At 37.6% G+C, this 25,706-nt stretch overlaps 1 protein-coding gene across 1 annotated transcript in view; it reads right to left on the bottom strand.

Moving 5' to 3' along the window:
- Positions 1 to 25,706, bottom strand: part of GREB1L (GREB1 like retinoic acid receptor coactivator) — a 113,420-nt gene that overhangs the window by 9,628 nt on the left and 78,086 nt on the right. Inside the window, 14 exon segments of the mRNA XM_053714969.1 lie at positions 5,140 to 5,367; positions 5,762 to 5,930; positions 6,203 to 6,410; positions 6,853 to 7,014; positions 7,123 to 7,262; positions 10,218 to 10,373; positions 10,661 to 10,763; positions 11,871 to 12,424; positions 13,413 to 13,657; positions 13,746 to 13,861; positions 18,191 to 18,530; positions 18,782 to 18,915; positions 23,773 to 23,965; positions 24,101 to 24,281. Of these exon segments, the coding sequence (XP_053570944.1) occupies positions 5,140 to 5,367; positions 5,762 to 5,930; positions 6,203 to 6,410; positions 6,853 to 7,014; positions 7,123 to 7,262; positions 10,218 to 10,373; positions 10,661 to 10,763; positions 11,871 to 12,424; positions 13,413 to 13,657; positions 13,746 to 13,861; positions 18,191 to 18,530; positions 18,782 to 18,915; positions 23,773 to 23,965; positions 24,101 to 24,281 (2,929 nt within the window).

The raw sequence follows: 25,706 nt of genomic DNA, 5'->3' as shown, positions 1-25,706 counted from the left end.
TAATGACAGGCTTAATACGAACTAAAGCCTGTACAAAACAGTGAATATCAGGAAGTTTAGCAATCTTTCTGTGAAATAAAACAGAAAGAGAAGAGATTTGTCCCTTCAGACAAACCCTTATCCAAACCATCCTGAAGAAACTGTAAAATTCTAGGAATTCTAAAAGAATGCCAAGAGAATTTATGAGAAGAACACCATGAAATGTAAGTCTTCCAAACTCGATAATAAATCTTTCTAGAGACAGATTTATGAGCTTGTAACATAATATTAATCACTGAGTCAGAGAACCTCTATGACTTAGCACTAAGTGTTCAATTTCCACACCTTCAAATACAATGATTTGAGATCCTGATGGAAAAACGGACCTTGAGACAGTAGGTCCGGCCTTAATGGAAGTGGCCAAGGTTGGCAACTGGACATCCGAACAAGACCCGCATACCAAAACCATGCTGGAGCCACCAGCAACACAAACGATTGTTTCATGATAACTTTGGAGATCACTCTCGAAAGAAGAACTAGAGGAGGGAAAACATAAGCAGGTTGATAACATCAAGGAAGTGTAAGCGTGTCCACTGCTTCCGCCTGAAAATCCGTGGACCTGGACAGGTATCTGGGAAGTTTCTTGTTTAGATGAGAGACCATCAGATCTATCTCTGGAAGACCCTACATCCGAACAATCTGAGAAAACACATCTGGATGGAGGGATCACTCCTCCGGATGTAAAGTCTGACGGCTGAGATAATCCGCCTCCCAATTGTCTACACCTGGGATATGCACCACAGAGATTAGACAGGAGCTGGATTCCGCCCAAGCAAGTATCCGAGATACTTCTTCATAGCTTGGGGACTGCGAGTCCCACCCTGATGATTGACATATGCCACTGTTGTGATATTGTCTGACTGAAAACAAATGAACGGTTCTCTCTTCAACAGAGGCCAAAACTGAAGAGCTCTGAGAATTGCACGGAGTTCTAAAATATTGATAGGTAATCTCACCTCTTGAGATTTCCAAACCCCTTGTCCTGTCAGAGATCCCCAAAAAGCTCCCCAACCTGAAAGACTTGCATCTGTAGTGATCACAGTCCAGGTTGACTGAACAAAAGAAGCCCCTTCAACTAAACGCTGGAGATTTTACCACCACGTCAGAGAGTGTCGAACATTGGGATTTAAGGATATTAAATGTGATATCTTTGTATAATCCCTGCACCATTGAATTCAGCATACAAAGCTGGAGAAGTCTCATGTGAAAACGAGCAAAGGGAATCGCGTCCGATGCTGCAGTCATGAGACCTAAAACTTCCATGCATATAACCACTGAAGGGAAGGGAACCAATTTTAAACGTCTCTTGTCCGTTAGAGACAGAGTCATGGACACTGAATCTATCTGGAAACCTAAAAAGGTGACCCTTGTCTGAAGAATCAAGAAATTTTTTGGTAAATTGATCCTCCAACCATGTTTCCGAAGAAACAAACTAGTTGAATCATGTGAGATTCTGCAGAACGTAAAGACTGAGCTAGTACCAAGATATCGTCCAAATAAGCAAACACCGCAATACCCTGCTCTCTGGCTTCCATAGAGCAGGGCATGAGAACCTTTAAAAAGATTCTTTGAGCGGTTGCTAGGCCAAATGGAAGAGAAATAAATTGGTAATGCTTGTCTAGAAAAGAGAATCTCAGGAAATGATAATGATCTGAAAGAATCGGAATATGAAGGTATGAATCCTGCAAGTCCATTGAGAACATAAAATGTCCTTGCTGAAAAAAAGGCAGAATAGTCATTATAGTCACCATTAGAAAAGTTGGTACTCTACAAAACGATTCAAAATTTTCAGATCCAGAATGAAATTTCGTTCTTTGGGACAATGAATAGATTTGAATAAAATCCCAGATGCTGTTCCTGAAAAGGAACTCGCATGTTTAACCCTGAAACTCCAGGTCTGAAACACTTCAGGAAAGCCTGAGCTTTAACTGGATTTGCTGGGATGCGTGAGAGAAAAAAAATCTTCTCACAGGAGGACTTACTCAGAACTCTATTTGATACCCCTGAGAGACAACACTCTGAAAGCATTGATTTTGGACAGAATTTATCCAAATATCCTTGAAAAAAACCTTAATCTGCCCCCTTCCAGCTGAGCTGGAATGAGAGTCGCACCTTCATGCGGACTTAGGGGCTGGCTTTTGGTTTCTTAAATGGCTTGGATTTATTCCAATTTAATGAGGGTTTCCAATTGGAAACAGATTCCTTAGGGAAGGATTAGGTTTTTGTTCCTTATTAACGAAAACTATTAGAAGTTTTAGAATTACCCTTAGGTCTCTTTTTACCTTGGAAAGAAAAAGATGGCAATCTAGACTTAAAAGTCACATCAGCATTCCAAGATTTAAGCCACAAAGCTCTTCTAGCTAAAAATAGATAAAGACATAGATCTAAAATCAATCTTGATGATATAAAAAAATGGCATCAGAAATGATTAGTATGTTGCAGTAAGCGAACAATACTAGATAAATCAGAATCCAATTCTTGTTGCGCTAATTCTCCAACAAAAATGTTGATGCAGCTGCAACATCAGTCAAAGAAATTGCAGGCCTGAGACGACCTGAATGTAAATAAGCTTTCCTTAGAAAAGATTCAAGTTTCCTATCTAAAGGAACTTAAGTACTATCTTCCATAGGAACAAAGGTACATTCAGCAAAAGTAGAAATAGCCCCAACAACTTTGAGGATCTTTTCCCAAAACTCTATAGAAATTGCTGGTAAAGGATACAATTTTTAAACCTTGAAGAAGGAATACAAGAAGTACCTGGCTTATTCAATTCCTTAGAAATCATATCAGAAATAGCATCAGGAACAGGAAAAACCTCTGGAGTAACCACAGGAGGTTTAAAAACAGAATTTACTAGTTCTAATATCAAGAGGACTAGTTTCCACGATATCCAAAATAATTAACACTTCTTTTAAAAAAGAATGAAAATACTTCATTTTAAATAAATAAATAAGTAGATTTGTTAGTGTCAATATCTGATGAAGGATCTTCTGAATCAGATAGATCCTCATCAGGAGAGGATAATTCATTATGTTGTCGGTCATTTAAAATTTCATCAACCTTATGAGAAGTTTTAAAAGATCTTTATAATAACTAGAAGGCAGAATAGCAGACAAAAGCCTTCTGAATAGAATCAGTAACAAATTCTTTAAATTTCATAGTATTTAAACATTAAAAATTGAAGGAACAACAGGCAATGTACTATTTACTGATGGACACAATATCTGCATGTAAAAGTTTATCATGATAACCATTACAAATGACATTCGGAAATATAATGCAATTAGCTTTAGTAGAACCGACATCAGGCAGCAAAGCTCCAACAGATACTTCTGAGACAGATCAGATTGAGACATCTTGCAAAAGGTAAAATAAAGAACAACATATAAAGCAAAATTTTTCAATTTCCTTATAGGACAGTTTCAGGAATGGGAGAAAAATGCAAATAGCATAGCCCTCTGACATAGAAAAAAAAACAGAGGCAAATAGAAATGGGGTGTTAAATAATGCAAATATTTGGCGCCTAGTATGACGCACAACGTAACTGAATTTTTTTTTGGCGCTAACAACATCCGTAAATGACACACTCGCGTCACTAACGATGCAACCTTGTGCAAGGTACTCGGCGTCAACTAAGACGCCGGAAATGACTAACTTGTGTCAACGGACGTACTTTCGCACCAAAAAATTCTCGCGCCAAGAATGACGCAATAAAGTCTAGCATATGGCACACCCGCGGGCATAATCCTATCCGCAATTTGCAAAGAAAAATGTAGACAATTTTAAACCCCAGGTAAGAAAAATATTTCTTAATATGTTTATTTTCCCCAAATATGAAACTGACAGTCTGCAAAAAGGAAATACATGAACCTGACTCATGGAAAATATAAGTACAATACATATATTTAGAACTTTATATTAATGCATAAAGTGCCAAACCATAGCTGAGGTGTCTGAGTAAAAAAAAAAAAAAAAACATACTTACCGAAAGACACCCATCCACATATAGCAGATAGTCAAACCAGTACTGAAACACTTATCAGTAGAGGTAATGGTAAATGAGAGTATATCGTCGATCTGAAAAGGGAGGTAGGAGATGAATCTCTACGACCGATAACAGAGAACCTATGAAATAGATCTCCAGTGAGGAAAACCATTGCATTTAATAGGTGATACTCCCTTCACATCCCTCTGACATTCGCTGTACTCTGAGAAGAATCGGGTTTCAAAATGCTGAGAAGCGCATATCAACGTAGAAATCTTAGCACAAACTTACTTCACCACCTCCATAGGAGGCAAAGTTTGTAAAACTGAATTGTGGGTGTGGTGAGGGGTGTATTTATAGGCATTTTGAGGTTTGGGAAACTTTGCCCCTCCTGGTAGGATTGTATATCCCATACGTCACTAGCTCATGGACTCTTGCCAATTTCATGAAAGAAAAATAAAAGTACTGAAAGTTTAAAAAAAAAAAAAAATATGGCCAAATCATCCTTTGTCTCAATGCAGAGACGTTTCTCCAGCATCAATTTACAACTCCTACACTCTACAGTATACATCCGACTAGTTTCCCGTTTACTTCTGTTATTAAATGAACAGTTAACAGATTTTTATATAAACCCTTTAGTTGTGAGCAGTAAAACGACTTTGATATTCATATTGCAAATATATTAGCAATACACATGATTTATTTTTTAACTCAAACCATTCATCTTGTAAACTAGTTCATTTTGATTATGACCAACTAACTTGTCTTCTTTCATAATTCTAGTTGTTTGTTTTAGCACCATATTTTATATCCTTTAAAAACAGGTGACAGACTATCACAGCATATATAAAATCACTTGTTTCCCTATGCAGTACTGCCCCAATATCAGACAGACAAAAGTGACAGCAAGAGTCCAAAAGGTTTTATATTTCAGGCTTATTTACAAAATGTGTCAATCAACTGCTCTCTCCTGTTATTTCCTAAAACAATGTTGCTGCATCTAAAAGACGATTTGAAAAAAATTAATTAGTTTTAGATTTAGCATTGGCTTTCCCCCAAAGCAATTAATATGATGTGTGTGGCCCCATTTTCTCCTGTATAAAACATAATCATACCTGTTTAGATCATATTGCACATTCTGGGTCAGATCCACATTCAGGAGTATGAAATCATGAATATGGCACCTGGAGAACGAGCGCTTTGGTAAACCGGTATTCAGCTTGCTGTTCCATTTCTGGATCCCTAGCAATGCATAGTTTGTGATTTTTGGAGTAGCCTCCATATGCTGTAGGACATACTTCAGGGATACATTCCTAATGCCACTGTGGGTCTCCACGGATTGGCTGCAAAACAGAGGAAGCTTGTTACTTTAACGATTAAACAAGTAAATGGGATGTAACAGAATAGATGCAAATTTTTCGGTCATATCCAATCATGTACCCTTTTCTTCTCTTTTCCAGTAAATAAAAACTTGTGAAGTAATACAGAGAGAGAGAGACATTAGATAATTTAAAAAGGTACAATTCTGAAGAAGGAAATTGTTTTCCCAAAACGTTACAAGTACATTAGTGCACATTTAAAAAATATCTGATATAGTGTGTTTGCTTTAATGCTGAGCTAAACTATTTGCATACCAGAACACATTTGGATGTCTATTCCGAAAGATATCAACTTAAATGTTTTGGTTCTCTGTCAGATATTGCCAATTCTGTGCTACCTAACCCAGTCACTGCTCACCTTGTCTGTTCCTGGCTTTTACCATGTACATTCCACAAAACACAGGAATCATCCATGATAACAATAAAAGGCCACACACATTGGCGTTTGACACCAACTTCCTCCAAACGATTTCTCTCCAGTTCTAGGTTGTGATAGGACAGCTCTTTAATTAAGAATCTTGAGGCACCTACATGTAGAAGTTAAATAGTATTAGCTTAGAAAAATGTGTGGACTAGTTCAATATCTTTCTATATAATTAAATGCATCTTTCAAAGTAAATATATGATCCTTACATTTTTGTATAGGACTACTAATAGAGTTTTTGGTCATCCATTGTAGGATATATTTCAACTATTTCACATACTCATGTTTATCGGCTCATTTGTAATAGTACAAATTAGAAAACCCATAACAGATAAAAATGGACAAAGCTGGAAATATTAGTGCTACCAGACTTACCAGCCCCAGCATTGTTGAACATTCCAGGCAACACCAGCATTATGTGGTTTGACCAGTATTTACGATAAAGTGGCATTTCATATTCCTTGACTACCATTATGTGTAGGTGACCGGTTCCTTCCATGGCATGATAGAGGTTCAGAAGTCCATGTTCATGTCGTCCACTTGAAGGAGTAAAAATTGGGCTTTTCACCGTATTTGGATTTTGCTGAAACGCCAAAATTTTAACATCTTATTTTTACGAACCATTTACCCATAACCTTCCACAGCATGTGATTACAGTGCAATTGTAACACCATATAATGATGGTGAACAAAAATAACGGCATTATTTTATTCCCATTCACTTAACAAGTCTCATCTATCACATTTATGCTGAAATTTCACATGCTTAGCCCCACTTTTGGTCCCAATTATCAATTACTTTCCTATCTATCCATTTATCTATCTAATTCTCTAAAACTGAATTTGAAAAGATCAGTATAATTAATTGCCAACATCCAATACAATCATGGCACTACCACTAAAAACTCTTGGCAGCAAAAACTGATACCTGAATGAAGATAAAAGTATTTTTCCATTGCCTGATAATACTTAAGATACCCAGACACAAAACTATATTATAATGCATATGGGATGAAATAAACAAACCTTATCAGTGACCAGGGGAAGGCGCATGCTTTCCAAGTGGTTTCCTTGCTTGCTGAAGACAAAATGATGCTCCTTAGATTTGGGGATGATAAAATGAAGCTGAACCTCTTCTCCCAGCATAGAAGATGAGAATGTGAAAGCATGTAAGGTAGATTCTGGGATCTAAAGAATATTGTTTGTGATTAAAAGAGTGCATGTGTTGTATAATATATATCTAAAGCAAGACAGATAAAGAAATGTTACAAACAATATATTCCATTGTAAAATTACCTGTGCTGCAGAACCGATATCCATATACTGACTGCACTGTTCACAGTGATGGAAAGTGTTGTATGCCGCATATTTAGTAAGCATCATAGAGACAGTGTCACGCTTCTTTGGTTCTAATACCGTGTCATCTATTTGCAAATCTAATTTGTAGGGAAGATTTAAAAAATAAAAAGCATACACATTAGTATTATCCATCCCATGCTTTACATTACTTAAAGGGACACGAATCACAATATTTATTTGTTTTCTTACCATCCATTGTTAAAAAAAAAAAGCATAGCTAGGTAGGCTGTGGAGCAGCAATGCACTACTGGGAGCTAGCGGCTGATTAGGTCCCATTAGTCCATTACTGCTCCTTCAACAAAAGATACCAAGAGAATGAAGAAAATTTGAAAATAGAACTCCCATTTTAAACAACTTTCCAATTTACTTCTATTTTAATCATAAAAAAATGGTGGATTTCCTGTCCATTTAAATAGAATGTTTGTGCAAAGCATTGTAAAGTTCAGTGTGCATTGTTCACTTATCAAAACAGAAAAATCTACTTCTTCGTATTTTAAGTAAAGGGGCAATGAAGGTTTATTGTTGGGGGGTTTATTACATGCATCAGAAATTAATCACTGTACAGCCAAATAAATCTTGAGATTGTAATAGAAGATGTTTAATTATGTGTAGTTATAAACAATGTGCAATATTCATTTCTGCCCCCTTTTCTGAGAACTGAAAATGCACATTGCAGACTTCACAAGAGTACCCTGCTCTTTATATATACCTAGGTGACCTCAGCAAAGTTGATAAGGAACTTGTTCCAACTAACAAAATGACAGAGGCAAGTTTTGTCTACTCTAGTATATAGTCCAGATTGGCTTCTCCAAGAAAGGAAAATAATTAGCGTAGTTCAGCCATGAAAAAAAACAATAGAGCAAGCAAGGTGTCAATCTGTTATAAAAACATTCACACTAGGCTGATCTGCTAGTCTAATGCAAGACAACAGAAAAGTCTTTAATTACAAGGTGTTTATGTCCCTTTTAAATTTTGGCTTTGGAACTGAATTTCAGCTGTTAAATAGTTATATGCAAGCAATAGGGCAAGGGTGCGTGGCGAACTTGTGGGCCTTATGTGGCACGCAACTTAATTTTTTGCAGCCTGCGACACCTCCATCAAAAACATGAAAAATAATAATTATAATATGCTCATTACTTAAAGGGACATGAAACCCAATTTTTTTCTTTTGTGATTTAAAAAGAGTATGTCATTTTAAACAACTTTCTAATTTACTTCCATTATCTCATTTGCTTCATTCTCTTGATATCACTTGCTGAAAAGCATATCTAGATATGCTCAGTAGCTGCTGATTGGTTGCTGCACATAGAGGCCTTGTGTGATTGGCTTGCACATGTGCATTGCTATTTCTTTAACAAAGGATATCTAAAGAACAGAGCAAATTAGATAATTGAAGTAAATTGGAAAGTTGTTTAAAAATTACATGCCCTATCTGAATCATGAAAATTTAATTTTGAATAGACTGCCCCTTTAAAGAGCGAGTGATCTTACTGTTAGGGTTGCTCATTCATGCAACCTCCATTCAGCTCTCCATTACAATGACTGTATCCTTTTGTTCCTGCATTGCGAGATATTTTTAAAGGGGTAAATAGATTTTAGGCAGCGGTCACAACTGTTATCGGTCTCTCACTATATAAACAGTGGATCGCTTTGCCAACAGCATTGATTATAAGGCAGAGAAAATGTTATGCTATGCGCATGCGTATGCTAAACTGTAAGCGTGCTCGGAACAGGGCCGCTATAGAAAGAAAGAAAAAGCACAGACTCCATAGGAGGGCAACCAGATGGAACGTGTGTGTCACCTTCTTTAAAGCATTAGAGCGAGTTTAATCAAGCCAGAGTTAAAGAACACAATCTTTTGAAATGTATCCAGTTATAGCAAACACCACTGCTTTGTTTAGCAATGGCAAGATATGTAGGTAGTGTGCGGCCCACATGAGTTGCACTTGTATGGAAAATGGCCTGTGACTCAAATGAGTTTTACACCCCTGCAACAATAGGGCTATAATGCAATGCTCTAGCATTTTATTTTTCCAATTAAGATCCCTTAAAGGGACACTGAACCCAATTTTTTTCTTTTCATGATTCAGATAGAGCATGCAATTTTAAGCAACTTTCTAATTTACTTTTATTATCAATTTTTCTTTGTTCTCTTGCTATCTTTATTTTAAAAGCAGGAATGTAAATCTTAGCAGCCAGCCCATTTTAGGTTCAGTACCATGGATAGTGCTTGCTTATTGGAGGCTTACATTTACCTACCAATAAGCAAGCATAACCCAGGTTCTCAACCAAATATGGTCCGGCTCCTATACATCACATTCCTGCTTTTTAAATAAAGATAGCAAGAGTACGAAGAAAAATTAATAACAGGAGTAAATTAGAAAGTTGCTTAAAATTGCATGCTCTATCTGAATCATGAAATAAAACATTTGGGATAAGTGCCCCTTTAAGATAATTTTTAAGACATTGTTGTGTGTGCCCAATAGCTGACCCTAATAACGCTTTTTTTAGAGTGCTTATTTAAAGGGCCATTATTGTAAAAACAAAAAACACAGCCACCAATTTATTAGCGCATGTAATTTTAGCACTAGCAACCCTGCAGCTACCAAATTGTACTTTAACTCTATGTTTAACCCCTTTGGAGAGTCTAAACATAGATTTGCAGGATTATATTGCCAAAATGTCTTGCTCTAACAAATTATAGCATGTTATTATTTGCACTATAATGACCCTTTAAGACATTTTTATTTATCAAAACTGTATTTCTCACATATAAATACAAATGCTGGAACTGTAACCTCAATAAGCTATAGAATTAAAAATGCAAAATACACTGTTTATATTATAGGTGTTAGAGGAATGGTGGATATTTATTTGCTTTTTAATTCATTGTGATTCAAACAGTCAGCTGCCTCCCGAATTCTGCTTGATGGGCTCCACTATGATCAGAAAAGGCATTCAGAAAACACGAATGTTAAAAGCGTTCAAAGTAAAAAACACAGTATCTTACAAAACGGCCATGTATGTGTTACCTTGTGTAGAGTGGGACATTCTTTCTTTAAACAATGGGCTGGTATGTTGATACTTAGGATCATGTACAGTCATGTCAAAAGGAATTTTGCTGAAGACCTCAATGTCTGGCCACTCATCCTGGTCCGTAGCCGCAACTTCATCAATACTACAGTCCTCTACATTGTGCAAAGAAACAAAAACCTTGATATACCACCACTTCAAGAGCAAAGAGATTGATTGGTAAATATCAAAGTGCATCTGAGGAGCATAATGAGTCTCAGATCAGTTAAGAGATCAAAGCCATTTTTTTTTATCAATGGAGGTGGGGCTGGAGAGTTTACATTTTACTGAGAACATAAAGACTTGAATATCAGTGGCTAATAAAATCTACTGTTTACCACCAATCAGAAATATGTTGTATGGATTTGGCAATTCATTAAAACTAACTGTTTGTGAATCCTACCTGTATTTAGCTCTTCTTCATCATACACATCCACCTCTAGGAGACGAATAAGCATGCGATACAGTATCCTTAAAAACTGCAAGTAAGCACCAGTCTTTCCTACCTTTAAAGAGGAAGAAAGCACAGGAGGTATGAAAGTAATAACCAAAGCTATACAGCCCTAATAAAAAGGCAATGTTAGTAGGAGACACAGAAAACAATGTCTAACCTATATAAATTAATAGTGACTAAAAACCCAAGCAAGTCACTATATTGTACAAAGAAATGAGGCTGATGTTTTATTCCCTTTAACAAATCTGCCTTTTTAGTAATAAAAAGTTGAGCAAGAGTTGTGCCAAAGACGACTAATACATTTCAGGGACACTGTTAATCAGCATTATGAGGCTCCATAAGTAAATGACAGCGCTTCTGATTACCATTAATACCAGTTGCCTTAAAACTACTTATTAGAGTTATATTTGTGTTCAAAGCGGCCCCTTTCTTCTATCTTCTGTATTATACAATATCTATATTGTTTTAAAGATATTTGAAATTACTCAGATAATATAAAATTTGTGGGTTAAAATTAACTTTAAAGACTGAATAAAACATCAGTTAGATACAAAAGTTACGTAATAGATGCTACTTATTGAGCACCTAATTTTGTAAGAAGTCAGGCAAGGGTTGGCACAGGGTCAGATTTGACACTTAGCACCTTCCTGGTTGGCCTAGAAATACAACTTTGCAATAGACACAGTTAACACAGAATAGCCAATATTGACTATGCTCAATAGTATACTATTCATTTACCTAAGGGGTCTATAAACAAACCCTTTAGGGCTGAATGGGGATAGCATTTTAGATGCTATCCAAAATGAAGTAATCCCACTGGCAGTACAACCTAATGCATGTAACACATAAGGTTTCAAAAAATCTTTATTCCATAAGGCAAACTGCCTTTATCACTTTGTGTTGCAACTTTAGCAAGCTTAGTTATAAGCACATCTATAAATTCCAGCAGCTAATGAGCCACAGGTCCAAAAGTTTACTTTGGGTTACAACTCGTTGCATTATCTTACAAAGATCGATACACAAACCATCAGGCTAAAAAATGGGTGGTTGGCTCCTCCATATTCTTGCTGCCTTTTAAGTTGTATATACAATGGTCAATAAATCTTTGGTTTACAAGAATAAAAGTGTGTTTCTTTATGAAACCAATAATCATAATGACCTGGGGTGGGCCAATAAGAAGTAGACGTCGTGGATGGGTAGTCCTTGATCCAGCCGGTTCACTGGCGTTAAAGTCAGCATGGTGTTGTCTGGCTGTTGTCCACTGTCTGTAATACAAGGACTGGTCTTCACTGCTCATATCTTTGTGTATTAAAGGCCTTAAGGATCTCAGCCAAGTCACATCTGCATGGGGTAAGAGAGAAATAGCAGAAGGTGCTTGCCCACTTTTCTGGGGCACCAAGAGATTGTATGTAGCCCTGGAAAGGATTACAATGCGTGGCAGTGCTTGATGCATAGTCCTGCTCTCCTTGCCTGACTGGGAAGCCCACTGAAAAGTCTGTGATGGAGAGGATGACAGTTTTGGAGTGGTGCTGCTTGCCATTTGGCTTCCCAAAGAGTCACATTCTGGTTTACAAATATCACTGGCTGTAGAGTTTGCGTAGGTTCCTTCATCTACTGAGCTGTTAGCCACATTCTGGAAGTTGAGGTTTGCAGGCTGCCTCTGAATATCGTCTGCCGCACTTGAGGAGCTGACCCCATTCTCTGCTATAGAGCCTGTGAACAAAATATTTCATTATTTATTTGCACACTTTTATGTAAATTAGCTCTGAAAATTGAGAAATGGCCAATTCTCAGATCTCCAAATAAGGCAAATGACGAGTGGTGTTTGGCTATTGAAAAATAACTGCAGTAAAAATTATGTTAATTTGTTTTAAAAATGATTAGACATGGCTGATATGTAATTATTTAGCAACACAACAGAAGTGTATTGTTTGCAAGGTGTTTACTATACCTTTAACTATATTAATGACAATTCACAAATAAATATTTTTAGGCTTTTTTAATAGACCGTTTATACTTATTGAGTTAGAAGTGATTTATTGTCAATGTCTACTTTACCAAGTTATGATTGATATATTTAAAAAAAAAAACACACACAGCTATAACACAATGCATTAGTTTAAGCAGTCACTTACATTGTTCTAATTATATCCAACAAGTGGGCAGAAAACTTAGCATTAGCAAACATAAGCTGAAAACGAGCTTCATGTAAAGAAGTTTAAAAAAAAAATCGAATTAATCAACTGCATAACAGCATGGAACTAAAACAGCTTTAAGAGGTCATTAAATTAGTTTAAGCCTCAGGCTAGCAAAGCCTTAAATACAGCACTGGATTTATAGAGTTTAGGGATTGTGTGCTGATTATCTTGATGAACAGCTGCTGATAAAAATGTAACTTCAAAACATAAATTATACATTTGTAGACAGTAAAGCCCGTTTTTTGCATTTTATACCATTTTACCACTATACCAAATTAGCTTGAAATTGTATTACTTTAGAAGATGCCACACTTGCATATGAAAAAGTGGATCCGTTTTAGGAGCTTTGTTTCCATTTAACGGTTTATATTTGCTGCTAACAGTTATTCCAGGTTTGTAATCATCTCAAGCTGATGCATGTGCAAGTGCTTCCATAACATTATTGCCTGTGGATATATACAACACAAACCTTTTCCCTCCTCAGTAGCAGGAGATACACTTACCTGAGGTTCCTGTGACTGCACTGCTATTGCTATGGGGTCGCTCCAAGTCAATAAACAGTTCATCAGATTCATTATCACTGATGTTAGTCCTGTCCACCTCTTTGTCACTGAGGTCCATTGCACTCATTGGTTCTCTAACAGCTTCTTTAGAAACATAACAACAAGCCAAGCCTATTTCTTGTTCCAGTGCAGTTCGAGTTAAAAAGCTGGAGTCTATTAATCGAAGGTCACAATATTTCAGTGATCTAAAACACAAAGATGTTGAGTCAGGGTCTGGACAGATATAATAAAACTGAAGTTACATGAAGTTCCCTACAACAAATATGCACTAACCTTGGGAAGGTCTCTCCAAGAGGATCCTTGCCAGTAAGAATTACAATACAGGGCAGCCCTTCCAGATCACAAAATGTTTTTGGTACCCATTCCTCATGCTCACATCCTCTCCAGACCTTAAAGGACAAATAAATACAGTAGAATTGCATAATAAACTAGGGCAAAATAAAAATAATATCCAATAGCACTTACTCTTAATATTAGACTGTAGATTTTTTTTCTGACAAATTAATTTTTAATTGTGCCAGTCCCCTGTATCATGTGACAGCCATCAGCCAATCACAGGCTCATACATATACACTGTGATGTCTAGCACTTGCTCAGTAGAAGCTGGTGCCTTAGAAACTCTGCATAGAAAAAGGTGCTTGCACAATCTGATGATGAGCGTAAACTGGTAAGTGTCTTAAAACTGGATTTCATCAGTAAATTGTATGTTTCAAGATCATGTGTCTTGAGTAAAATAATTCCAGTAGATATCTATGCTTACCTGAAAATGTCTCTCTTTCATGGTGGTAAGAGTCCACTTGCCATTCCACTCCTGTCCACTAGGAGGCGGCAAAGATTCTTTAAACTCCAAGACCACTTAACTCTCCCACCTCACTGGTGAAATAGTCTAACAAATAGCCAAGCAAAAAAAGGAGGAAGGTAGGAAAGAATAAGAGAAGGAAAAGCAGAGGTGCATACTTTAACTGCCGCCATAAAAAAAAAAAAAAATAGTCAGGTCTCATGAACTCATCACCATGAAAAAAATTAAATTTATCAGGTATGCATAAATTATAATCATTTTTTGTAAAGGTGTTGAGAGTCCACAAGCTATTACTCCTGGGAAAAATAGCCAAGCTGTGGAGTCCACAAGTAATGAGGCAGGGCAAAAAATTAAACATTTTTTGAAAAAAAAAATGAACAAAAACTAGAGTATTGTCTAGAATCCTCAGTTGTCTGAAAATACAATTTCAAGGCCATTACAACATACAAATTATGAAGAAGCCACTTATTAAAATTTGGATTAGGACAAAAAAAAGGAACAATCTCACAATTAATATTGTCAGAAGACACAACTTTAGGCAAAACTTAGTTCTCAAAACCACCTTATTCTGATGAAAAACAAGATAAGGAGGCTCACAGGAAAGATCAGATAATTCTAGAAGAAGAAATTGCCAAAAAAAACAAAACCTTCTAAGACAAGTTGAATATCCAACATTATGCATTGATTCAAAAGGAGGAACCTGAAAGACTCTTAAAACCAAATTAAGGTTCCAAGGGGGAGAAAAATTGGTTTAAATAACTGGCTTGATCCTGACCAAAGCTTGAAATAAACTCTGACTGCTAAGTTTCCTGACATTCACTCTTGTAAAACACGTCGGAAAGGGCAGAAATCTGTCTCTTTAAAGAACTGGTGGATAAACCATTATCCAAACCATCATGAAGTAACTGAAGAATTCTAGGAATTCTAAAAAAAGAGTGTCCTCTAAAACCATTTTTTACACACCAAGAAATAAGAGACTTTCAAACATGTGATAAATCTTCCTTGTCACAGGCTTACAGGCCTGAATCAAAGTTTAAATAAGAAAAAACTTTCTGCCTTAAAACTAAGCGTTCAATCTCCAAACCATCAAGTTGAAAGATTTATGGTCCTGATGAAGAAACTGACCTTGTAACAGAAGGTCGTGGTGCAGAGGAAGTTTTTTTGAGGTCAAGCTAGAGCAATCAGAATTACTGATGACAATGTCTGCTTAATACTGGCTATCACTCTTGGTAACAGAACAATAGGTGGAAAGATGCAGACCAGACAGAACAACCAAGGAGCTACTACCGTATCCACAAAATCCGCTTGAGGATCCCTGGACCTCACAAAGTATATGGGAAGCTTGTTGTTTAACCGAGAAACTATCAGAGCTATTTCTGGAAACTCCATAAATACACAACCTGAAACACTTCGGAAAGTTATCCTGGACTGAGGAGAAAGAGAACTCTTTGAAAATTGATTCTCCAACCATGCTCTTGAAGAAACAAGAGTCTGTTGGCATGAGATACTGCTAAATGTAAGGATTGAGCCTGTACCAAGACATAGTCCAAGTAAGGAACCACCAAAATATCCTGAGCTGTTATTACAGACAAGAGCATTTCAAGTTCTTTTGTAAAAACTCTAGGAGCAGTAGCAAGACTAAACGAAAGAGCAACAAATTGAAAATGCTTGACCAGGAATGCAAATCTTAGAAACTGATGATGATCCCTGTGAAAAGGAATATGAAGAAGCATCCTTCAAGTCTATTGTAGACATAAACTGCCCTTGAACAAGAGGAAGAATAGTTCAAATTGTCTCCATGAAAGTAGGAACCCTGAGAAACATGTTTAAAGTTTTTTAAATATAGAACTGATCTTTATGTTCCCTCCTTCTAGGGAACAATGAAGGAGGTTTGAATAAAACCCCTGGCCTTGTTCTGACTTTGGAACACTGAGACTATTACCCCCATAGATTCCAGAAGATTGACTAAAAAAAGGATCTTGCCTTTATAGGATTTTTTGGAACATGAGACAGAACAAACCTTTCACTGTGAGGCCTTGATTTGAAACCAATTTTCTATCCCTGGGAAACTTGCACACATAAAAACTAAACCCAATGAAAAACGTAATCTGACCCCGGGGTCACACCTTCATGCTTACAAAGTAGAGGAGGCAGGTTTCTTAGACTGTTTAGATTTGTTCCAATTTGAGTTTGGCTTCCAGCAAAATCTGGAAGAGCCCTGTTTCTAAAAGGAAGGGGAGGTATTTTGGTTAGTAGATTAACAAAATAAACTAAAACAGAAGCCTTGAGACTTACCCTTAGACTGCTTGTCCTGATGGGAAAAAAGCTCCTTTGCCTCCAGTCAAAGTAGAAATAACTGCATCTAGACCAGGCACAAACAAAATGTTCCTCTGAAAACGAACAGATGAAAGACTAGATTTTTCAAAACTATGTCAGCTGACCATGATATTCAACCACAAGGTCCTCCTGGTCAGGCCTGCTAATGCCATATTTTTGGCAGTAATCTTAATGTCAACAATAAAATCACAAATTAAAGCATTAGCTTACCTCAAAAGTTTTAATTGATTCTGAAACTCTTCTCCAACAGATTCATCTGAAAACTGCTCAGATAAGCTATCACACCAAAGAGTAGAGGCAGCAGCAACAATAGCGATACTAAACACTGGCCTAAAACGGAAACCTGCTTGCTGAAAAGCCTTCCTATGAAAGAACTAACTCCATATCCATAGTGACTTTGAAAGACGTACTATCCTCAAGAGGAATAGTAGTATGTTAAGCCAAAAGTAGAACCTTAGGACTAGCTTCCAAAAGCTCTAGTAAGAAGCAGATAAAGCAAACATCTTTTTACATTTTAATGCTGGATGAAAGGCTTAGACTATTTAGAAATTAATTCAGAAATAGCATCCGGGAAGAGGAAAAACCTCCTGTCACTTAGCAGTAAAAATATAAAGGGTATTTAACAAAACACTGATCCCTGCCCATTAAAAGAACCATGCACAACAAAGGGGAATTAAAAAGCCTGGCTATAATGTACAAAATTATATGTACCTACTAATAGCCTATAGGCTATGTGACTTCCAACACATTACAAACTAATTACTTACCTGACAGGCACCCACTCTACTAGTCTTATCCACTGCAGAAACAAATGGTTTCTGTAGTTAGCTAATTCAGTGCTGTAAACGTGAGTAGAGGATCCAAGTATATAGAGTATAATCAAGATCCAACAGGAGGCAGCAAAGGGGGTGGTCCTCATGACACCTTTGGTAGGCCTGTGACTTATTCCCACTGGGTGTAATTGTGCCACTACTCAATACTCCATAAACTTCCCTCTGTCTAAAGAGTAGCTCTCTGAGGGGGGAAGGGACTCAAACTGGTCTGAGAACCCCTCTCACAAAAGAAGCATCTGGAGAACCCCAATTATTCACCTTCCTTCTGCAGACGCGAAGATAAGACTAATAATTAGTTTGTGGGAGGGTTTTTAAGTGCTCTTGGATTTTTGGGAATCTTTGCCTCCTCCTAGTGGCCAGGAGTGGAATTCCCAGGAGAATTGGCTTGCGAACTCTCACCACCTTTATGAAAGAAAACAACATCTATTGGTTCAAGTTTAGTCCCAATATCTTTCTGTTCCACAGCTTTCCTCTTCAGATTGTAAGCTGGATACAAGCACAACTACTACTGAATGCGCTAAGGGCAAGACCTTCTCTCATTTTGTTTCAGGTGAATTATACATGATTTTGCATTGCCCAGTTATGTAATATATCCTATATAACGCCGGTAATGGGCATGCACTTAATACATAATGGTAGGAAAAAAATATAAAACATTCAACAATTTATAGCTACAAATCTATATGCCAACAACTGTTTAAAACAAACCATAAAATAATTATCTGACTGGTATAGTGCCTATCTATTACCTTTAGCCGAGTAATAAAGTGCTTAGCAATGGTGAGCTCCGAAGCAGGATTACCAAGGGTGACTTCAAAGCGGTACTGCAACCCAAGTTTGTCTCTCACTTCCTGAAGCCTCTCCTTTGCAAGCATGGCCAGCTGCACAGATGGCACCCGGATAATAAGCATGTGCCCCAAACCACTTTTGTTCTTGCCTGGCGAGCTGAGGAGGTCATCCATTATACTCAGGGTCTCAGGAGTTGTATGGTCTCTGAGTGATGCCGTGGTTGTGAGAGCCATCAGAGCTTCAGAATATTGCTGAATAAGGAGATAGCAACGAATCACCATGCTATGCAGTCTGGGGTATCTAGAAATACATATATCATAAGACATTCAAGCTAGAGGTAACACAAATGCAAACACTTTCCAGGTTCTGTGTAACGGTACAAACACTTTTTATGATTTCATCTAAGCTGGAATAAAATAATTTAAGAGTTGCAGAATATTGTAAATAACATTACCATGAAAAAGTAAAATGCCCTTATTGCGCTGATAGCAATTTATAAACAAAACTAGATTTTCAAATATGTCGCAGTTACAAAAAAAAAAATCACTTACCTTTCTAAAAGGGTATTAACCATCTTTTCAAACGTCTCATCGCATCGCAGAAGAGGACTTGTAATACCCCACTGTAGAGATTTGCTATATTCATTTATGCCAAAGTAAAGCTTCTGTTCACTGCTTTCTTCGTCCTATAATAAACAGAATATGAGCAGGATGTGTGTTACTAGAATAAAACAAAAGGACAAACCACAGCAAGTAAAAAAATAAACATAATAAAAATGTATTTCACAGTTACATAATTTGAAGGTTAAACAAAAATATTATTTGGATGTTTGCGACTGCTGTGAAAACCGCATAATTTGCTTTGCAAAACATTACTCAGTGACAGGATAGTAAGTGGAGAAAGGGGATAATTAGCTCACCCAATGCAAAACAAGTTTTAAAGGGACAGTCAAATCCAAAATTGTTAAATGTTTAAAAAGATAGATAATCCCTTTATTACCCATTCCCCAGTTTTGCACAGCCTAATACACTTTTAATCTCTGCGATTACCTTGTATCTAAGACTTTTTTGACATCGCCCTAATCACATAGCTATTTATTTATTATTTATTGACTTGTGTTTTAGTCAATTAGTGCAGTGTCAGCCACAACTCTCGGGAGAGAGCACAATGTTATCTATTTGGCTCACATGAACTAGGCCTTGTCTTGTGAAAAGCTAATAAAACAACATGTAAGAGGCTGTCTGTAGTGGTTTAGAGGCAGAAATTTAGAGATTTAAATGTAAAGTATATTAAAGGGGCACAACCCAAAATTTTTCTATTAACTATTATCAATTTTTCTTTATTCTCTTGGAATCTTTATTTGAAAAGCAAGAATGTAAGTTTAGATATCGGCCCATTTTTGGCGAACAACCTGGGTTATTCTTGCTGATTGTTGGATTCATTTAAACGACCAATAAACAAATGCTGTCCAGGGTACTGAACCAAAAATAGCTTAGATGCCTTTTTCAAATAAAGATAGCAAGAGAACGAAGAAAAATTGATAAGAGTAAATTAGAAAGTTGCTTAAAATTGCATGCTCTATCTGAATCACAAAAGAAAATTTTTTGGGTTCAGTGTCCCTTTAACCCCTTAACGACCGAGGACGTGCAGGGTACATCCTCAAAAAAAAGGCAGTTAACGCCTGAGAACGTACCCTGCACGTCCTCGGTGTGGAAAGCAGCTGGAAGCGATCCTGCTCGCTTCCAGCTGCTTTCCGGTTATTGCAGTGATGCCTCGATATGGAGGCATCCTGCAATAACCTTAAATGGCCATCCGATGCAGAGAGAGCCACTCTGTGGCCCTCTCTGCACCGGACATCGATGGCCGGTATCGTTGGTGGGTGGGAGCGGACTTGGGAGGCGGGTGGGCGGCCATCGATGCGCCGTGTAATGTACAGGGGGGCAGGATCGGGAGCGACGGGGGCGCGCATGTGAGCGCGCGCGTGCACGGGGGGCGGCGGGCGGGCGCGTGCACGGGGCGGGAGGGAACCGCTGCACTACAGAAAAAAAAATCTGAAAATAGCTATAATAAATAAGAAAAGAATAATGTTTCTAAGAGATCTGCAACTGGTGGGAGGTTGGGGGGGGGGGGGGACAGCTACACTACAGAAAAGGGGATTTTTTAAAAAAAAAAGATTTCTTTTTTTACTAAACTGGGTACTGGCAGACAGCTGCCAGTACCCAAGATGGCGCCCGCTAAGGCAGAGGGGGAGGGTTAGAGAGCTGTTTGGTGTGGGATCAGTGAGGTTGGGGGCTAAGGGGGATACTACAAAGCAGCATATGTAAATATGCTAAAAAAAAAAAACCTAAAAAACCCCACAAATATACCTTTTATTTTAGGACTGGCAGAGTTTCTGCCAGTACTTAAGATGGCGGGGACAATTGTGAGGTGGGGGAGGGAAGAGAGCTGTTTGGGAGGGATCAGGGGGTCTGATGTTTCAGGTGGGAGGCTGAGCTCTACACTAAAGCTAAAATTAACCCTGCAAGCTCCCTACAAGCTACATAATTAACCCCTTCACTGCTAGCCATAATACACGTGTGATGCGCATCAGCATTTAGTGGCCTTCTAATTAACAAAAAGCAACGCCAAAGCCATATATGTCTGCTATTTCTGAACAAAGGAGATCCCAGAGAAGCATTTACAACCATTTGTGCCATAATTGCACAAGCTGTTTGTAAATGATTTCAGTGAGAAACCTAAAATTGTGAAAAATTTAACGTTTTTTTTAATTTGATCGCATCTGGCGGTGAAATGGTGGCATGAAATATACCAAAATGGGCCTAGATCAATACTTTGGGTTGTCTACTACACTACACTAAAGCTAAAATTAACCCTAGAAGCTCCCTACATGCTCCCTAATTAACCCCTTCACTGCGGGGCATAATACACGTGTGGTGCGCAGTGGCATTTAGCGCCCTTCTAATTACCAAAAAGCAACAACAAAAGCCATACATGTCTGCTATTTCTGAACAAAGGGGATCCCAGAGAAGAATTTACAACCATTTATGCCATAATTGCACAAGTTGTTTGTAAATAATTTCAGTGAGAAACCTAAAGTTTGTGAACAAAATTGTGAAAAAGTGAACAATTTTTTTTATTTGATTGCATTTGGCAGTGAAATGGTGGCATGAAATATACCAAAATGGGCCTAGATCAATACTTTGGGGTGTCTTCTAAAAAAAAAATATATACATGTCAAGGGATATTCAGGGATTCCTGAAAGATATTAGTGTTCCAATGTAACTAGCGCTAATTTTGAAAAAAAGGGGTTTGGAAATAGCAAAGTGCTACTTGTACTTATGGCCCTATAACTTGCAAAAAAAGCAAAGAACATGTAAACATTGGGTATTTCTTAACTCAACACAAAATTTAGAAACTATTTAGCATGGGTGTTTTTTGGTGGTTGTAGATGTGTAACAGATTTTGGGGGTCAAAGTTAGAAAAAGTGGGTTTTTTCCATTTTTTCCTCATATTATATAATTTTTTTTATAGTTAATTATAAGATATGATGAAAATAATGGTATCTTTAGAAAGTCCACTTAATGGCGAGAACAACGGTATATAATATGTGTGGGTACAGTAAATGAGTAAGAGGAGAATTACAGCTAAACACAAACACTGCAGAAATGTAAAAATAGCCTTGGTCCCAAACGGACAGAAAATGGAAAAGTGCTGCGGTCATTAAGGGGTTAATATAACAATGCTGGTGCAAAGCTGGGGAATGGATAGTAAAAGCGTTATTTATCTTTTTAAACAACAATAATTTTGATGTTGAATGCCCCTTTAACTGGGACAGTATAACGTGACTGCCCCATAGGCAATTTCTTAACATTAATCCCCAAACGTAATCAATCAATGGGAATGCATACATATGTGGCTGAAAGTATTGGTACTCTTGCATTTTAACACATTGGCACCCTTGCATTTTAATCAAATAATGCACCATTCGATCTGAATAGTGTTGACATTAAAATATATTTGGTCATTCCTTACATTGAGTACAATGTATGGAGCAAATTCTTGCTTATTCTATAAAGACATTCTAAAATGACCTGAGCAATACTAGTAATACCCTTTAGAAGTTTCAATAAAGAATTGTGTGGTAGTGACACTTCAAGCAGACTATTCACTTTTAATTAGGATCACAAGTGTGTTCCATCTTATTCATTCAGCCAGTTTAAATGGAGAAAATGACTCACTCGGCTGTTGTGTTACTGTGTATATGGACACAACGAAAAAGAGAAGGAAACCTAGAGAGTTGTCTGAAAAGGTTAGAAAGAAGCTAATAGGCAAGCATGTTCAACATAAAGGATACAAGACTATCTCTAAAGAGCTTTAAGACCATGTGAGCACTGTTGCCAATATTATTAAGAAGTTTAAGACACATGGGGCTGTGGCCACAAGAGGAAAATTGACCCAAGAATAATGAGAAAGATTGTACGAATGGTAGAGAAAGAACCAAGTACAACTTCAAAACAGATCCAAGCCTCAAGGTGCAACAGTTTCAAGTTGTACCATCCATCGCTGTCTGAATAAAAATTGGCTCCATGGTAGAAAACCTAGAAAGATCCCACTTCTGAAAGAGAAACACCAAAAAAGCCAGGCTGGAGTTTGCCAAAAATGCAAACTTTCAAATAAAGAACACCATCCCTACTGTGAAACATGGAGGTTGCTCAGTGATGTTTTGGGGTTGCTTTTATGCATCTGGCACTGCTTGCCTAGAAACGAGAAGACTATCAATGCATTCTGGGGTGAAACATACTGCACAGTGTCAGAAAACTGTTTCAGTCTCAAGTCATGGGTCCTCCAGATCTGAATCCCATCAAACAACTGTGGAAAGAGCTGAAAATCACAGTTGGGAGAAATGGAGCAGTTTGCTCAAGAGAAGTGGGCCAAAATCAGTCAAAAAGTGTAGAAATCTTATTCAGAGCTACAGAAAGTTGCACATTTGTTTTAATATGTGAAGTCATAAATCAAAAGTGAAGTTTTTGTTCTATTACATTTAAAATAAAGAATGGTGGATACCAAATACGTTTGTCAATTTTTACTTAGTTCAGAGAAAATTGTGACTTTTCCTAAAAAAGTGGAAGGGTACCAATACATTCGGCCACATCTATATGCCTTCAGAGTTGTTCATTTGTAGAATGGAAAAAATAATGTTCACTTGATTATAATCTTATTGTTTAGAGGTTTGCACATAGACAAACATTTTTGGCTAAGCCTGAGATACAAAAAACATATTACATTTAAAATAACCTAAACCAAACAGACTGCACGTTTCATGTAATTAAAGAAACACAAACAGCAAGGTGACCAATATTACAGTTTGTTTGTGATCACCTTATAAATCAATATTCTTATAATATTACAAAGATAGAGACACTGGCTGGTGAAGTGGTAAGGAAAAGGTTAAAATGGATAACATATGGATGGTATCAAATCCTTGTAAGCAATACTAGTAGAATTATGACCATACTATAACAAAGAAAAATAAATTGCTTACAGCCGTGCCCGCTTGAATCCAGTGCACTTCATTACTAGGGCTGATCTTGGATTGCTGTGTCTGCAATGCATATGGGAACGAACTGACTTGGAGCACAATCATATTCACAGCCTCTTGAACTTCTTTGCTGTTAATTATGCGATCGGACAAGCCCTGGGAGGGATCTCCATGTGAGAGTGTTCCTGAATCAGCACTAATAGAGAAAGAGCAAAATAAGCTTCATATTGTAAAATACTTCAGTTTTTGCTAACTTAGGTGCATTTTAGGTACAACATCAGCTTTATCAAGTATTTAAAACTGTGCACAATATGTAGTTCATGGATTTTACCTATTTAAGTCCACATGGCTATTGTCATGGATGAGAACAAATAGTGTGTAAGGATTCTGTTTAACTTTTTTCAGAAAGGCATCAAACTTGGTTTGAACGTCACCATCCAAGCGGAGAATGTATTTCTCAGCTCTCTGATTTAGAGATGTATTTTCTTCTAGTCCCAGGTCGTTAAGCACACCTATAAAGACAATGTAGGGTTAACCATGTAAGTGCATATGGCTGGTTGTCATGCAATACACAGATATTTAAAGGACCAGTAAATACAATAGATTTGCATAATCGACAAATGCATGATAAAAAGACAATTCAATAGCACTTAGTCTGAATTTTAAATGAGTAGATTTTTTTTTACATATTTCAAAGTTATGTCTATATCCTCTCCACCTGTATCATGTGACAGCCATCAGCCAATCACAAATGCATATATGTATATTCTGTAAATTCTTGCACATTTAGTTAATGGAAGTAAATTGGAAAGTTGTTAAACTTTCATGATTCAGATAGAGCATGCAATTTTAAAGTTTTGCCTTGAGTGTCCCTTTAATACATACAATTAAAAAAGATGCCTCTTCCAAATGTATGAATGGTGTGTACCAGGGGCATATTAAGGCATAGGCCAATGAGGCCGGTGCCTAATGCGGCAGATTTTGAGGGGCGGCATTTGCCGTGGCTGCACTGAATATGCGGCTGATCATTTAAAAAAAAAATAAAAATTAAACTTGAAAGTGCCGCTTCATACACTCTCAGTCAATTGCATGTATTTAGGTTGTTTTTTAACACCTGCGCACGCACATTGCTTGGCGGCAACAGCCTGGGGTTAGGAGAACAAGAAGGCATCCAGTCAGCGGTGACAGAGACAGCCGGAGACTCATGTGGAGGAGCCGGAGGACTTTCACTTTACTCAGGTATGGGCGGGCTGAGTCTGACTCTTGAAAGTAGGTACCGTAGGAATGATGATCTCATTAGCGTGCACTGTGCAGCAGCTAACACTTAATGCCTCCTCTGCTAGCGACATTAACAGGGCCGGATTGGGCCGCCGGGATACCGGGAAAAATCCCGGTGGGCCGGCAGCTGGTGGGCCGGCCCAGCAGCTGCACATAGTGTGTGGTGTGGAGAGAAGCACAGGCAGTGCCGCAGCACAGTGTGAAGGAGTAGGAGCGCAGTGGCCGTTACGTTACTTTGCCCCAAAATGTTATTTATTGTTGTGACATGATGTAGTTTTAATACGCATCACCGTATTAAAACTACATCAACATGTCACAACAATAAATAAAACAGGGCCGCCGGTTAGCCCAGTGTGACATCATCATGGGCAGCGGGTCAGGTGTAGAAGAACAGGCTGATGTGCTGTTTAGTACAGCCCCTCCCCCCGATTTGACTCTCTGTGAACCTCGCTCCGCTGTTAGCAGTCGCAGATAAAATTCTACCCCTGTGCTGTGGGACAAGGTAATGGGATGGCACCTAAGTATGCTTATATAATATTATATATATAAGTACACCATAAATATTTTCTACATCGAATCCTACACAAAAAAAAAGAATTTGTTATGTTATACATAAAGTTGCATTTGTATACACACATCAAATGAAACAAGCACATACA

The sequence above is a fragment of the Bombina bombina genome, chromosome 5 (assembly GCF_027579735.1).
Source record: "Bombina bombina isolate aBomBom1 chromosome 5, aBomBom1.pri, whole genome shotgun sequence".
Taxonomy (NCBI): domain Eukaryota; kingdom Metazoa; phylum Chordata; class Amphibia; order Anura; family Bombinatoridae; genus Bombina; species Bombina bombina.
The sequence above is the reverse complement of the archived record's forward strand: the minus strand, read 5'-3'. Positions and strand labels throughout refer to the sequence as shown.